This window comes from Carassius gibelio, chromosome A21, assembly GCF_023724105.1.
Source record: "Carassius gibelio isolate Cgi1373 ecotype wild population from Czech Republic chromosome A21, carGib1.2-hapl.c, whole genome shotgun sequence".
Taxonomy (NCBI): Eukaryota; Metazoa; Chordata; class Actinopteri; order Cypriniformes; family Cyprinidae; genus Carassius; species Carassius gibelio.
In genome coordinates, this window is record NC_068391.1 from 7,188,067 (window position 1) to 7,205,321 (window position 17,255).

Consider the following 17,255-nt stretch of genomic DNA (forward strand, 5'->3'; position numbering starts at 1 on the left):
ATTTCCTAATTTTAATCAAACTTCATCAGATTATTCATTGTATGATGTCGATCGCATATATGTGACTATTAGGAGTCAAAGTTATAGCGCCACCAACTGGCAGCAGGAAGTGTGTCATTTTCAAAATGCTTTGAATTCAGCATCTTATTTTTACTCGATTTGCTTCAAACTTCATCAGAATAATGTTAAAACACAGCCGATATAAATCTGCAAGGGGGATATTGATATCTAAAAATATTGTTGCCGTGGCAACATGTCAAACTGGAATACTTCTCAGGTGATTTTGAGTCATATAACATACTTAGAATTTCATCAAACTCAGAACACATATCAGTATTAGTGACAGCTAGACACTGGCACAATTTCATAAGAGGGCGTGGAAGAGGCACTCTATAGCGCCACCTTTTGTCAAAAGTGGGGGGGTTAGTTTTAGCTACAGACACCAAACTCAGTACAAAAATTGTTCTTATCAAGATGGATAACTTTCTAATTCACAGTCATCAGCTAAGACCAACAGGAAGTCGGCTATTTTGATTTGAATGTGGATTGTTTTTTACATTTAGCTGTGAATTAATGCATACTGCTCAGAGGAGAGTAACACTATACACACCAAACTTTGTCTACATGTTGAAAAAACATTGAGGAACTTAAATTGTGAACGGGTTTTGGATAGCTTGGATGGTTTTGTCGTGGTGATTTTTTTAAATGACAGTAAAGATGGAATTATTAATTTTCCTGCATTTTTAAATTCCAAACACTTCAAAAACTTTTTTCATGCAGAAAAAAAGTTATTCTGAGTAAATATGCATAGTTTCATGACTTTAAAACACTGTATGGATAACAGAAAATAAAAAAAACTGTCAGACATCTCATCTCACTCTGTCCATCTGTTTGACTGTGTGTGCTTAGACTTCCATTGTCTGAGAGAAAATGCGCCCCTACAGGTGCAGTTACCGGACTAAAAAAGGGAGGAGACTGTCTTTTGGTTTCACTTTTAAATCGGTTAAAATACAAATAAATACTTGGATTTAATTCACACTGACAAGCTAAACCAACATATATGATTATTATCAGGTCAGGGCTCATTAATAATTGATGTGTGGTCAGTGATACGTGAGAAACAGGAGAGATGAATCACGGCTCTGAGCAGGAGCGTGTGGAATGATGAGCTCAGAAAAAACGAGTTTATTCTTGTTTTATAGCTATTAAAAATAAAGTATTGCAGCGATATCACACAATTCACCAATTAGAGCACACCAAGAGCTAAATTAAGATGTTTTTGAACTGTTTGTGTGAAAATGAAATATTTGCGGCTGCCTATATGAAATCACTGCCTCCGATCAGCGCACACAGTGTCACAAGTTCAAAACTAACAAATTTATTCTTGTTTAAGAGCTTTTTAAAATAAATTATTGCCATAAATGCACACAATACATCCATTATAACACAACACGAGCTAAATGCAGGTGTTTGTGACCCGTTTATGTGCGCAAGACTATTTGAAAGCGCTACTGGCAGAATAACATTGATCTCTCGAGCTGCAGGATTCTGCCTTTCGTCGTAAGAACGAACACATCACGGACAAGATTATTTCAAAATACATAATAGCTTGGCGAATATAAACCAAAACAGCCACGTGAACATAAACTGTTGAGAAATAAATCTGAAGTGGATCTACTGGATTTTAATATTAAGTGACCGCATATACCAGCTGCTTCTGTCTTCAATTTTAATCTATATAAAAAATTAAACTCATTCATCTTGGCTGCTTTTTTAATGTGTGTACGTATTTAAACGCCTAAAAACCTAAAACATGCTCTATTATACTATTGTTAGCAATTTCTTTATCGTTCAATTTATCTGGTGTACACGCTTTTATTTTCATAATAAACTTGTTTGTTAGATTATACACAGTTACAGTGGTCTATAATAAATATTAACAGGTTTTATTCAAGCTGTTTAGAATGATTGCCGTAGGCTAATTTTTTAAAATGTAAATCCAAAAAAAAAAAATAAAAAAAAAATAAATAAAAAACATTGGAAAAGAATAACTTGTACTTTTTTATACATTTTGTATAGTTTCATAGTTTATGCATTATAGTTATAAAAACAAACAAATTTAGCCACTCACATAGAAATCTTGGGCCTTATCCTTTTCTGACAGTTTTAGGGATGTTTAAAAATCCTAAAAAACCTTATTTGTGCTGCAAATAATAATTTCAAACTAATTTGATACTGACCTCTGACATCCTGTGACATGATATTTATTTGAATTTACATAATCTCATGGATGTAACAGTAAATCTTTTCAGCTCACAGATCAAGACTAAGCTGTAATGCAAGCAGAACTTTCACAAATGCTTGTAGGTCAATAAAATCATTACAAAACACTTACAAATCATTTAAGGGATTTGATAACACTGTAAAATAATATTTAATTTGTTAACATTAGCAAATGCATTGATAACACTTTATAATAACTGCACTCATTTGTAAATAGTCAGTTCATGCTTCATAACGCCTTGTCCCAATATTAATAGTCAGTAGTAAGAAGTTTATAAATACAGCTATAAATAGCTTGTTCTTGGTTTATAAGCACATTTATTAAAAAGGAGAGTAAAGGGTCAGTTATCTTCCTATGAAAATTAAAAAAAATAAAAATAAACAAACAACAACACAGATTGATACAGAACTCAGAAATGTTATTGTGGATTTATGATAAACTCAGCCTGTAAATGAATTCATTCTCCTCCAAGAAGACACAAGTAGTTCACACCAAACTTTTTTAACATGAAGCCAATATACTGAAGATGTTAAATTTCGAATGGGTTTAGGATACCTTAAATGGTGTGGCCATAGCGATTTATTAAAGTAACATAAAAAATACAATAGTTATTTTACTATATCTTTAAAAATTTTAATTCCAACTCTTCATAATTTTTTATATACCTAGAAATCATCATTTGAAGGAAGCACAGTAAGTTTCATAGCTTTATCATTTTCAAGAGCCAGCATAAAATTAAAACTATCATAACATATAAATCAAGCTTGCAATTCTTAGTACCAATAATGGCCACCAGATGGAGCTATAGGATTACTTTTAAATAATTATTGTAGAAACAAGTATGATTTAAATCATTTATAGAAATCTTTCAAAGAAAAATAATATGAATTTTATGTATTTTACTGATAAAATGACCCTCACTTAATTAGAATAACAAGCTGAAGTATTGTGAACTGTATATTAAGAAATAATTCTTTATAGGCTTTATGGACAGATAAGTTTTGAGTGACTCTTGAAGGTTCAGCCCCACATCCTCTTTTACCACTGTTTAAAGAATTTATCTTACAGAACAGGTGCGAATGAATTTTGGATAGCTTGAATGGTTTTGTCGTGGTGATTTTTTGAAATAACAGTAAAAAAGTAACCAGTAAATGTCTTTTATTTTTTTAAGTGCAGCTTCTAAACGCTTCAAAAAAATGTACACATAGAAGACAAGTCATTCTGAGGAAATATGCATAGTTTCATGACTATACAACACTATATGGATGATAGAAAATTAAAAAACTATCATACATCTGATGTCACTCTGTCCCTCTGTCACTGTGGGTAATGTGTGTGTGTGTGTGTGTGTGTGTGTGTGTGTTAAGTGAATTAGGTGTGAAACTATCAGGGAGCATTAAGTCTCCATCGCCAACATTTTACAGAACTGCCACTTTCCTGGAGTCTCAGAATTACAATGTGTCAGGTTCTGAGAGATCTAAGATTCCAAAAAATGATTTGATTAGAATACCATGAAGTATTGTGAAATACTATATATTAAGACTTTATATATATGCTTTATGAACAGATTAGAGTGACTCGTGAAGGACCAGCACCACCTACTCTTGTCCGATGGTTTGAGGAATATATCTTCCAGAATCCGGGATTAAGATTTAGGAGCTCATTTTTATTCCACCTCCTTTCCTGAAAGTCTGTCTTGCAGAATTGACTAAAAATTAATCTTCACATTAATTCCTAATCATTTTGCAATTCTTTTTGTCAGTTCTTCTTGACCTGTTTTTTTTTTCTTCTTCTTTTCTGACCTCATGACCCAGTCAGCATTTTTGTACAATGGTCAAGTCTTAACTTATCCATTTCTGTATTGCATTTGTGTTTGTGTTAAAACAGTTTGAGTTAAAACTCTTTTTTAATGCATTTCATCTGTAAAAGAAAACATGCCTAATAATTCTGCACATGAATATAAGGAGTTTTTCTCTTCCAGCTTTCCTGGACTATTGTATAGCACTCATAAATGATTAAATAAAAAATAATGGTAGTTATTAAGATTGATATGGTTTGGAATTGGTAAAATGTGCTTGGAAAAAAATCACAATAAAACAATGTTTTAATGTTTAAGTTTGGAATATTAACTGACATGAATGAATGCTATATAAATATTGTTCATGTTAACATAATGTTTATAAATGAAATCTTATTGTAAAGTGTTACTAAATATATATATATATATATATATATATATATATATATATATATATATATATATATATATATATATATATATATTGATCTGTGAATGTGATTTTAAAGTCTAGATGATTCGGATTAACCCTTCAACCGCCATATCCTTTAAAACCTCACTGCCAGAGGGATATTGTGAATGCATGTGCCCGCTGGACACAGTTAACCTGATGCCACCGGGGTGGCGATGGCATTGGTGGCTTGAGCCCGCCATCGCTGCTTGCAGCTATATTTAGGGCTCAAGCCCAAAGGGCGAGAGGCCTATTGTTTTCCTTAGGATTATTTTTTATTATTATTATTATTATTATTATTATTATTATTTTTTTCCAACGTCTCGGGGGCTTTTGGGGCCCTTAACGTGCTTAAAAAGTCTTGAAAATTGGCACACAGATTGGAACCTGCGGCCATTAGGGCCGGGCAGAGACTGATACACGGGCGTGGCACAGGGGCTCTACAGCGCCCCCTGGAATATGGAGGGCCATATATCATACATTCTTGCTCGTAGACGTATGAAACTCGGTACACATATAAATCTCATCAATCCAAACAACTTTTGTATTGCATATCATAGGCTCCGCCCAACAGGAAGTTGGCTATTTAGGGTTTAGTATTCAAATTTTTCGTCAAAGTTGTGGGGGCTTTTGGGGTCCTTAACATACTCAAAAACTCTTGAAAATTTGCGCACACTTTGGAATCTGTGGCCTTTAGGAGCCTGCAGAGGCTGGGACCCGGGCGTGGCACAGGGGCTCTACGGCGCCCCCTGGAACACAGTCAAAAATTTTGATGTATAGCTCACACATACTTGCACATATTCATATGAAACTCAGTACACATATAGATCTCATCGTGCCGAACAACTTTCGTATTGCATGTCATAGGCTCCACCCAACAGGAAGTCAGCTATTTAGAGTTATGTAAAAAGCGCATGCTCTGGAATTTGAAATACTTGTCATAGGTTTTTTTCTCGATTGCCGCCAAACTCGGTCAACATGATCTCAAGACACTGGGGATGAAAAATTGCCAGGGGATTTTTGATATCTCGAAAGGTTTGCTCGTGGCGAGGCGTTGAAATTATGGCGAGAAATGAGAAACAGGAAGTGTCTAATACCGTCCACATACATTTCCTGATTTTAATCAAACTTCATCAGATTATTCGTTGTATGATGTCGATCGCATATATGTGACTATTAGGAGTCAAAGTTATAGCGCCACCAACTGGCAGAAGGAAGTGTGTCATTTTCAAAATGATTTGAATTCAGCATCTTATTATTACTCGATTTGCTTCAAACTTCATCAGAATAATGTTAAAACACAGCCGATATAAATCTGCAAGGGGGATATTGATATCTAAAAAATTGTTGCCGTGGCAACATGTCAAACTGGAATACTTCTCAGGTGATTTTGAGGCAAATAACATACTTAGAATTTCACAAAACTCTGAACACACATCAGTATTTCTGATAGGAACTTAAATTGTGAATGGATTTTGGATAGCTTGAATGGTTTTGCCGTGGTGATTTTTTTAAATGACCTTACAAAGGGAATCATTATTGTATTTTTAAATTGCAGCTTCCAAACACGTCAAAGAATTTTTTCATACAGATGAAAAAGTCATTCTGAGGAAATATGCATAGTTTCACGACTTTACAACACTGTATGGATAACAGAAAATTAAAAAAACTGTCAGACATCTCATCTCACGCTGTCCCTCTGTTTGAGTATATGTGCTTCAGACTTCCATTGTCTGAGAGAAATTGCGCCCCTACAGGTTCAATTCCCGGACTTTTACTTTCACTTTTAAATCGGTTAAAAATACAAACAAATACTTAGATTTAATTCACACTGACAAGCTAAACCAACATATCTGATTATTACCGGTTCAGGGCTCATGGATAAATTATTTCTGGCCAGAGATACGTGAGAAATAGGAGAGATGAATCACCGCTGTGATCACGAGCGTCTGGAGTAAAGAGCTCAGAGAAAACGAATTTATTCCTGTTTTAAAGCTTTTAAAAATAAATTATTACAGCGATATCACACAATCAACCAATTAGAACACACCAAGAGCTAAATTAAGATGTTTTTGAACTGTTTGTGTGAAAATGAAATATTTGCAGCTGCCTATCTGAAATCACCGCCTCCGATCAGCGCGTACAGTGTCCAGCTCAAAACAAACGAATTTATTCTTGTTTAAGAGCTTTTTTAAATAAAATATTACCACAAATGCACACAATAAACCCATTGTAACACAACAAGAGCTAAATGCAGGTGTTTGTGACCTGTTTAAGTGTGCAAGACTATTTGAAAGCGCGACTGGCAGAATAACATGTATCTCTGGAGCTGCAGGATTCTGCCTTTCGTCGTACGAACGAACACATAACGGACAAGATTATTTCAAAATACATAATAGCTTGGCGAATATAAACGAAAACAGCCACGTGAACATAAACTGGATCTACTGGATTTGAATATTAAAGTGACCACATTTACCACTTGCTTCTGTCTTCAATTTTAATCTATATAAAAAAGGAAACTCATTCGACTTGGCTGCTTTTTTAATGTGTGCGTATTTATTTATTTATCTTTTTATACATTTTGTATAATTTCATAGTTTGTGTATTACAATTATAAAAACAAAAATAAAATTAGTCACTCACATAGAAATAGCTTAGGCCTTAACCTTTTTCTGACAGTTTTAGGGATTTTTAAAAATCCTAAAAAAAACTTATTTGTGCTGCAAATAATAATTTCAAACTCATTTGATACTGACCTATGACATCCTGTGACATTATATTTATTTGAATTTACATAATCTCATGGATGTAACAGTAAATCTGTTCAGCTCACAGATCAATACTAAGCTGTAATACAAGCAGAACTTTCACAAATGCTTATGAGTCATTTAAGGATTTGATAACACTGTAAAATAATGTCTAATTTGTTAACATTAGCAAATTCATTGATAACACTTTATAATAACTGCACTCATTATTAAATAGTCAGTTCATGCTTTATAAAGCCTTGTCCCAATATTAATAGTCAGTAGTAAGCAGTTTATAAATACAGCTATAAATAGCTTGTCCTTGGTTTATAAGCACATTTATTAAAAATGAGAGTAAGTTATCTTCCTATGAAAAATAAAAGATAAAAATAAACAAACAACAACACAGATTGATACAGAACTCAGAAATTTTATTGTGGATTTATGATAAAGCCTGCAAATAAATTCATACTCCTACTCATACTACTCCATACTCCTTTTTCAACATGATGCCAATATACTGAGATGTTAAATTGTGAATGGGTTTAGGATAGCTTAAATGGTGTTGCCATAGAGATTTATTAAAGTAACATAAAAAAATACAATAGTTATTTTACTATATCTTTACAATTTTTCATTCTAAATCTTCATAATTTTTTATATAAGTAGAAGTCCTCATTTGAAGGAAGCACAGTAAGTTTCATAGCTTTATCACTTTCAAGAGCCAGCATAAAATTTAAACTATCATAACTTATAAATCAAGCTTGCAATTCTTAGTACCTATAATGGCCACCAGAGGGAGCTATAGGATTACTTTTAAATAATTATTGTAGAAACGAGTATGATTTAAATCATTTATAGAAATCTTTCAAAAAAAATGAATTGTATATATTTTACTGATAAAATGACCCTCACTTAATTAGAATAACAAGCTGAAGTATTGTGAACTGTATATTAAGAATAATTCTTTATAGGCTTTATGGACAGATACGTTTTGAGTGACTCTTGAAGGATCAGCACCACATCCTCTTTTACCACTGTTTAAAGAATTAATCTTACAGAATAGGTGTGAATGAATTTTGGATAGCTTGAATGGTTTTGCCGTGATGTTTTTTGAAATAATAGTAAAAAAGGAACCAGTAAATGTCTTTTTATTTTTTTAAAGTGCAGCTTCTAAACACTTTAAAAAAAAAAAATGTACACATAGAAGACCAGTCATTCTGAGGCATATTTCCTCAGAATGACTGGTCTCATGACCATAGTTTCATGACTATACAACACTATATGGATGATAGAAAATTAAAAAAAAACTATCATACATCTGATGTCACTCAGTCCCTCTGTCACTGTGGGTAATGTGTGTGTGTGTGTGTGTTAAGTGAATTAGGTGTGAAACTATCAGGGTGCATTTAGTCTCCAGCGCCAACATTTTACAGAACTGCCACTTTCCTGGAGTCTCCAGAATTACTCGGTGTCGGATTCTGAGAGACTTAAGATTCCAAAAAATGATTTAATTAGAATACCATGAAGTATTGTGAAATACTATATATTAAGTCTTTATATATAGGCTTTATGCACAGATTAGAGTGACTCGTGAAGGACCAGCACCACCTCCTCTTGTTCGATGGTTTGAGGAATATATCTTCCAGAATCCAGGATTAAGATTTAGGAGCTCATTTTTATTCCACCTCCTTTCCTGAAAAGTCTGTCTTGCAGAATTGACTAAAAATTAATCTTCACATTAATTACTAATTATTTTGCAATTCTTTTTGTCAGTTCTTCTTGACCTGCTTTTTTCTTCTTCTTTTCTGACCTCATGACCCAGTCAGTATTTTTTGTACAATGGTCAAGTCTTAACTTATCCATTTCTGTATTGCATTTGTGTTTGATATTTCTCATGGGTATTTCATAATTTTCGACCTTACAGTTTGAGTTAAAAGTCTATTTTAGCGCATTTCATCTGTAAAAGAAAACATGCCTAATAATTCTGCACACATGAATATAAGGAGTTTTTCTCTTCCAGCTTTCCTGGACTATTGTATAGCACTCATAAATGATTAAATAAAAAATAATGGTAGTTATTAAGATTTATATGGTTTGGAATTGGTAAAATGTACTTGGAAAAAAATCACAATAAAACAATGTTTTCATGTTTAAGTTTGGAATATTAACTGACATGAATGAATGCTATATAAATATTGTTCATGTTAACATAATGTTTATAAATGAAATCTTATTGTACAGTGTTACTAATATATATATTGTTCTGTGAATGTGATTTTAAAGTCTAGATGATTCGGATTAACCCTTTAACTGCCGTATCCTTTAAAACCTCACTGCCAGAGGGATATTGTGAATGCATGTGCCCGCTGGGCACAGTTTACCTGATGCCACCGGGGTGGCGATGGCATTGGTGGCTTGAGCCCGCCATCGCTGCTTGCAGCTATATTTATTCTTCTTCTTCTTCTTCTCCCGAATGAATCGCATTTTTGAGGGCTTTAACATGCTCAAAAAGTCATGAAACTTTGCACACGCGTCAAACCTGGTGAAAATTTTCGTCTGATATAGGATTCAGAAGAGGGTGTGGCAAAATGGCTCGACAGCGCCACCTATACCAAGAAAATCAACAGCCTTCCAGCTATGTTTCACGTACATGCACGAAAATTGGCACACATATGTAACACACCAATACCTACAAAAAAGACTCTTGGAGCGAAATTCTAAACCCAACAGGAAGTCGGTTATTTTTAATATTATGAGCATATTTTGTGTAATTTTGGTCATTTCCATGTGTTGTATTTTAACGAACTCCTCCTAGAGATTTCTTCAAATCAACACCAAATTTGGTATGCCTAATCTAAAGGCCTTTGCGATGTTAAATTGCGAAGATCTTGAGTTTTCGTTGAAGGGCGTGTCCGTGGCGGCCTGGCGAATTTCGATGATTCGCCATGAAAAATGAAGTTGCTATAACTCACACATACAATGTCCAATCTGCCCCAAACTTCACATGTTTGATGAGATTCCGAACCTGAACAGATTGACATGCCCATATTCAGTTATAGTCATAGCGCCACCTATTGGCAACAGGAAGTGACATATTTTACGCTGCGACGAACTACTCCTAGAAATTTTATGACATCAGTGTCTTTTTTGTGGTCAGTCTAATCTAAAGGCCTGTGCGATGTTCAGTTGTGAAGATTTTGAGTTTTCGTTAAAAGGCTTGTTCATGGCGCCGCGACGAAGTTCGATGTCTCGCCATGGGAATAAAAGATGTTATAACTCAGGCATAAAATGTCCGATCTTCCCCAAACTTCACATATGTGATAAGAGTCCTGACCTGAACAGATCTGCAGGCCAATATTCCACCGGGTGTGGCAGAATGGCTCTATAGCGCCACCTATACACTTTCAACGGAGTGCGCCTCGAGCTATGTTTCACGTACATGTACAAAAATTGGTACACACATGTAACGCACCAATACCTACAAAAAAGTCTCTTGGTACGAAATCCGGATCCCAACAGGAAGTCGGTTATTTTGAATTTTCCCTTCAAAATTGGTGTTGTTTTTGCCATTTTCAGGGGTTGTACTTTAACGAACTCCTCCTAGAGATTTATTCAGATCAACACCAAACTTGGTCAGTGTAATCTAAAGCCCTTTGCGATAATAAATTGCGAAGGACTTGAGGTTTCGTTAAAGAGCGGGTCCATGGCGGCCTGACAAATTTCGATGTTTCGCCATGAAAAAGGAAGTTGCTGTAACTCAGACATACAATGTCCAATCTGCCCCAAACTTCACATGTTGGATAAGACTCTTGACCTGAACAGATCTACATGCCAATATTCAGTTATAGTCATAGCGCCACCTATTGGCAACAGGAAGTTACATATTTTACACTGCGACAAACTACTCCTATAATTTTTTTGAGATTAACATATATTTTGTGGTCAGTCTAATCTAAAGGCCTGTGCAATGTTAACTTTTGAAGATCTTGAGTTTTTGTTAAAGGGCGTTTCCATGGCGCCATGACAAAATTTGATGTCTTGCCACAGCAAGAGAAGTTGTTGTAACTCAAGCATAAAATGTTCAATCTTCCCCAAACTTCACTTGTTTGATAAGAGTCCTGGCCTGAACACATCTGAAGGCCAATATTCCATTATAATGATAGCGCCACCTGCTGGCAACGGTAAGATTGGCACATATATGGGATATACTTTGATATATTCCACTTATATTTAGGACATTAAATGCATATTTCTCAACGTTCACCTTTTTACTAAAGCCACACGATGGCGGTGAGCCCGGGTGCGAGGGCCCGTTCATCGCTGCTTGCAGCTTTAATTTAAAATTGCAATTATTCTTTTAATAACAAAGCTGAATTTTCAGCAGCCATTACTCCAGTCTTGAGTTTTACATGATTCTTCAGAAATCATTCAAATATGCTGATTCACTGCTCAAGAAACATTTATTATTATCAATATTGAAAACAGACATGCAGCTTAATATTTAGTTGGAAACAATGATTTTCAAAATGTGTATTTACTGTCACTTGCTGAATAATGAAAAAATAATAATAAAAAAATTCTAAATACAATCTTTAATCTTTAAATTAGCCAATGAAATTTAACTGATGACCCATCCAATGTTCCGTTCCCTTCCTTCAAACTAAAACAGACCGCAGACCAGACTCAGAAAAACATTTCACTATACTGGCTCAGGTGCTCCACCTTCCCACAATCCTCTGCGGTGCTCCACTGAAGCAAAAATCAGGACGCTCTCTGCGACACTTCTTTTTTTATTATTATTATTTTGTCTGGGGGGGCTTATCTGCAGTGACAGCTCTGCATATGGCTGATGAGGTGCGGTTCCAGGATGAGAGTCCCAGAGCGAGCGTTTCGTCTGCGGAGCTCTGCAGGGCAGCAGTGTGGACCGTCGCCGCTGCTTCTTGTAATTACCAGAGCCAGAGCTGGCAAGCTTACAACAACACCAACCCACAGTGGAGGGCCACAAACAAAGCTTGCATACAAATACATTCGCTCATTTCCAAAGTGCACACACACACATATGTACGCACGTGTGCACACACACACACACACACAAACATACATACAGACAGACAAATGACCCATGTTGAAGAGGTACAAAGTCATAGCGGACACATTTTTTATTTGCTATATGCATGCCTGTACTTAATGTTGGAACACTGCAACCCACACATACACACAGACAGATATCAGATATGAGTGACTTTGAGAGAGATCAATCCATGCAGAGAATATAAGGTGTGCTGTATTATGTGTGAATGTGTATTAAAAACAAAATCACATCATAGCAAACCCATTCTTTAAAATATATGTGTTTGCTAGAAACACGCTGGAAAAAACATGCATTTAAAATTTTTAAAAAATATCATAGTAACCATATTTTCCACCACAATATCATTGTTATATTTACTGGTTATGGAAGCAAAAATAAATAAATAAATACAGAAATAAATAGATAAAAGAAAATAATTTTATCTCACATTTCTGACTTCTTTTTTTCTTTGGAGTTACAAAAAGTCAGAGTTGCAAGAAATAAAGTAAAAATTGCTAAATATAAACTGTTTATTTAACACAATTGAACTCACAATTGAAGAAAAATCGGAATTGCGTCACAATTACCTTTTTTATGCAGTGGCGGAAACAAGCATCCATAACTGGTATTTAAAAATGACATAATTGGTGCTTAATTCTATGGTAATGTGGGTGGTTGTTAGGGAGTTGCTAAGGTGTTCTTTTTGTTTTCTTGTGTTGCTATGCAGTTGCTAACGTTTTCTGTGTGGATTTGTTTTGTGTTTGCAGTTGTTAAGGTGCTCTGTTTTTTTTTTGTGTGTTTGTGTTAGGTAGATTGTTTTGGCTCGTTATGCAGTTGCTAGGATGTTTTAAGTGGATTTGTGTTGTCATGCAGTTGCTAGGGTGTTCTAAGTGGTTGGTTACTGGGGGGAAAAAAACCTTCATAAGTCTCTATGATATTCCAGTCCCTAGATAAGGAGTATCTCCTTTAATGTTAATATATGTGAGTTTTTCTCCCAGCCATTTCATCAGTCACTGGGCACAAATCATAAGTTTAATCGCTCTCCTCAATAATCTGCATCATTTGAGGTATCATTCATATCTGCAGCAGAAATGGTGCAGGACAAACTGCACTGAATATTACTACAGTACTTAAGTTAGGACAGTAATATATTTTTACAGTTTGCTAGTGGGAACTAAGGTTACTATTGGTAGATTTCATAAGGGAAAGCAACGAGATTGTTTAACCTACCTCCATCATATCTATCAGCCAGAGGAGTCGTTCCTGTTTTATTGAGAGGGATAGGGAATTGGGTGTTAAACTGTTCCTGCAATTTACACTGGGAGTCAGCAGGCTTAAAAATCTGTCAGAAAACACTTCTCCATCTGTCACAGCAACATCACACACCCCTGAGACGGCTACAAATCGAAACAGCTGCACTTTCACAATGAGATGCAGATGAGCTGAGGTGAGACGTGCCTATGTCTGGATAGAGTGAGACAGGAGGACAGACAGGTTTCTAGTGATGGACATAAAAGCCTTCAACAGAAAGCACAAAAGCTGTTTCCCACAGCAACTTTACAGCCCTTCATTTTGTATCCTAGTAATCTTCTTTGTGCCCAAATTGCCCACCAATTTTGTGAATGGCTTTTTATGTCTACTGTATGTCACACACAGCAACAATGCCATCCACTCATCCCACACCAATACAGAAGCACAGCCTAAAACACTTCCTGCCTGAAATCATAGATACGTATAGACACTGGGTCTGATTCAATAATAACTGCACACAAGCATTTAACAGAAAATAATTCCGATGTTTCTTCTTACCCGTGCGGAGCTGAGGGTGGTGTTGGTCATGAAGCTGGCTGAGGAGGAGGCCAGTGTGTCAGGGTAAGAAACCATAGAGAAGGAGTCTTGAAACCCAGCTCCGGCACCTTGCCTCGCCTTCAGGGCCTCGATCTCTCGTCTCAGAACCAGGCCGTCAAACCTCTCTACATCCTGAGGGGCCACGAGCCCCCTCACCTCTGACAGCAGAGAAAACTGCAAATACACACACATCCAGAGCCTTGAATGTGACCGGACTCGTGTTGATTGGTTTAATCTCAAGGGTTTTAATATGTTCATGAATGGGAATATATCACTGTAAATCACCAGACAATGATGGCCCATTACACTGAGGACATTTATGGGTAGTGTCAGTATTATGTGTATTAATAATAATAATTCTTTCAGCCAGTAAAATCTTTAATAAAAAAAAAAAAAAAAATTGTGTATATAATTCAGCAAATTAAAGTAGTTATACTACCATTCCAACGTTTGGGGATGATAAGAGATTTTAATATTTTGTAGAAAACAATATTGCAACTTCACATAACTTTTCTTATTTTAATAAAGTTTCAAATGTAACTTACTCTTTTAATGGCAAAACTGAATTTTTGTGTCACATGATCAAATTTAAATAATAATAGTTATTCTTAATAATAATAATAATAATAATAATAATAATAATAATAATAATAATAATAATAATAATAATAAAAACAATACATTTCATTTAAAAGTAAAAAAAGTTAAATTATGAATTACTAATTACTAACAATACAGATTTTGGTAGAAACTACCAAGTATGACAATACATCAAGAAATAAAGTAGAGAGCAAAACTGTTAGACTGTTAAACTGTGGCAGATTATTATTCCAAACATGAGCATATGCACATTTACTAAAGATCAATGTAAAGACTAACGTAAATGTCTCCACCTTGGCATGTGTATTGAACAGCTCAAAGAGGGCCATGACCAGCTGCTCAACACCGATGTGACCATCACGGTACTCTTGGATGTAGTAACCCATGGTCTGCCTCTCCGGTTCGGTCAGCAGATGTCTGGCCTGCTCCTCCAGCATGGCCCTGCTCTGGTTCACCAAACTGGACAGAGTCACCTGAGATCCCGCCACACCTTTATAAAAGCCACCCTGAGGAGAACAGAGAAAAGAAGGAATGCAAATAAGAGAAGAAACGCAACATTAATTCTAATATTGAGACACATGTGGCCTTAAAGCACACATTTGAAATCTTCTAACATCTCTGGATAAGCCTCTGGTTCATTGCTGAGGTCATAACTCTCATCTCCATAATGTCTTTTACCCTCCTCCCTATTTTCTCTTTCTGATGCTTCAGACTCTCTCCTCGAGAGCAGCTTTCCCTTTAATTAGTCTCCTAATCAAACAGCTCTGCTACAGAGTCAACATGATCATCGATCTGTGTTTCGCTCAGCCTAGAATTGGCACGCAATACAGCCAAGGGATAAACTGGAAAACTGTATAACTATCTAGGTACTTGCTACGTACCTACTGTATCTGAGTGGTTTGAGATTCACTTTGGGTCGATTAGGGGTGTATCGCATGCCTTAAATTAATTTTTATGTAGTTATGTCTGCTTGAATAGCCTGTAGACTTGCTGGGTGGAGATGCATGATAGTTAACGGTCAGGTTTGCAGGTGCACTCAGGCAACACTAGTGTCTATGTTATCAAACCGTCAAAAGACACAATGCTTTGAACTGAGCTTGATCAATACAGACAGAGATGGCAGTTGAGGCGAGTGAATGCTGATAATGCCTGAACTATTCTTGCCTTTATTCTTTTATTTCTCTTTAGAACAGAGTATGTTTTGTGTTAAACGCTGCAAGTTAGATAAGCTCTATCATACAGCACTCCCACAGGAACCAATGCATTTCGGCTGCATCAAATAACAGACCATTTATTTTCACAGTATTTCAGAGGAAAATCCCCTGACTGGTTTGACCCATGAGGCTCATGTCCCTTACTGGACATTGAAGAATAACTAGTCTAGAAATTTGCTGTTTTTGCTTGCAAACCCAAGGTAGGGACAAAAAGAAAGCAATTAAGAACAAAACTGGCAAAATTATTAAATATAATAAAATACAATTACGAAAAAAGAAATGAAAAACATTAAGTGCTGTCCTGACCATATTGCTCTCAGCAGGGCCAGTGTCCAGAGAGCCATTTACTTTATTTCCACTTTCTCTTTGTTTTATTCTGAAAACCCTGTGATTTCCCATAAATCCCCTTAGCTGCTGTGCTGTTGAACTCAAACTCATCCTCACCCGGAGAACAAACTGTTTTTGAAACTTTGGCCAACCACTGCAGATGAGATGAACACTGAGCCCTCAGATCAGTGTTAAGGCCCGTTCACACCAAGAACGATAACTATAAAGATAACTATAAAGATAACGATATTAGCGTCCACACCAGCGAACGATATTGTTTGTGTATTCTGAGCGGACGCGCGTCTGCTGCTTTAAATTCCTCGAGCTCATTACAGCAGGATTGATTCTGATTGGTTGGCAATGTTTTTATCATTCATCAGAAAAAAAAATCATTCTGAAAGTGATTCCAACGATATTGTTTCTCTGTGCCTTTATCGTTATAGTTGTGGTGTGGACTCCGCTATTCTTTAATATTGAGAACGATTTTTAGAACTATATCTTTATCGTTATCTTTATAGTTATCGTGCTTGGTGTGAACGGGCCTTAAGTCTGAAACTTACAAGAAGCGAATCTAACTAACATTTTTCATTATATATATTATAAATATATATCTAAAGCTAGGGACAGAATGATTTTTAATGTTTTTTAAATAAGTCTTGCGTCCTCACCAAGGCTCAATTTATTTGAATATAGATACAGTAACACAAATTTGCTGTTTTCTGTTTCAGTATATTTGAAAAAGTAATTTATTCCTGTGATGACAAGCTGAATTTTCAGCAGCTATTACTCTAGTCTTCAGTGTCACATGTACCTTCAGAAATCATTCTCATATGCTGATTTGTCGCTCAAGAAAAAATTCTTATTACAGTAGTGGTTCTTCATATATATATATAAAATACTTTTTTTGTG

General features: G+C 35.5%; 1 protein-coding gene across 3 annotated transcripts in view; it reads right to left on the reverse strand.

The window, feature by feature from the left end:
- Positions 1-17,255, reverse strand: part of LOC127941526 (whirlin-like) — a 181,686-nt gene that overhangs the window by 110,658 nt on the left and 53,773 nt on the right. For 2 of the 3 annotated variants that reach the window (XM_052536666.1, XM_052536667.1), the window contains 3 exons: positions 15,099-15,311; positions 14,167-14,379; positions 13,588-13,620 (listed from right to left, as the gene is read on the reverse strand). In XM_052536666.1, the coding sequence (XP_052392626.1) occupies positions 13,588-13,620; positions 14,167-14,379; positions 15,099-15,311 (459 nt within the window). The remainder of the gene's footprint in view (positions 1-13,587; positions 13,621-14,166; positions 14,380-15,098; positions 15,312-17,255) is intronic. The other variant, XM_052536668.1, reaches the window with a different exon arrangement.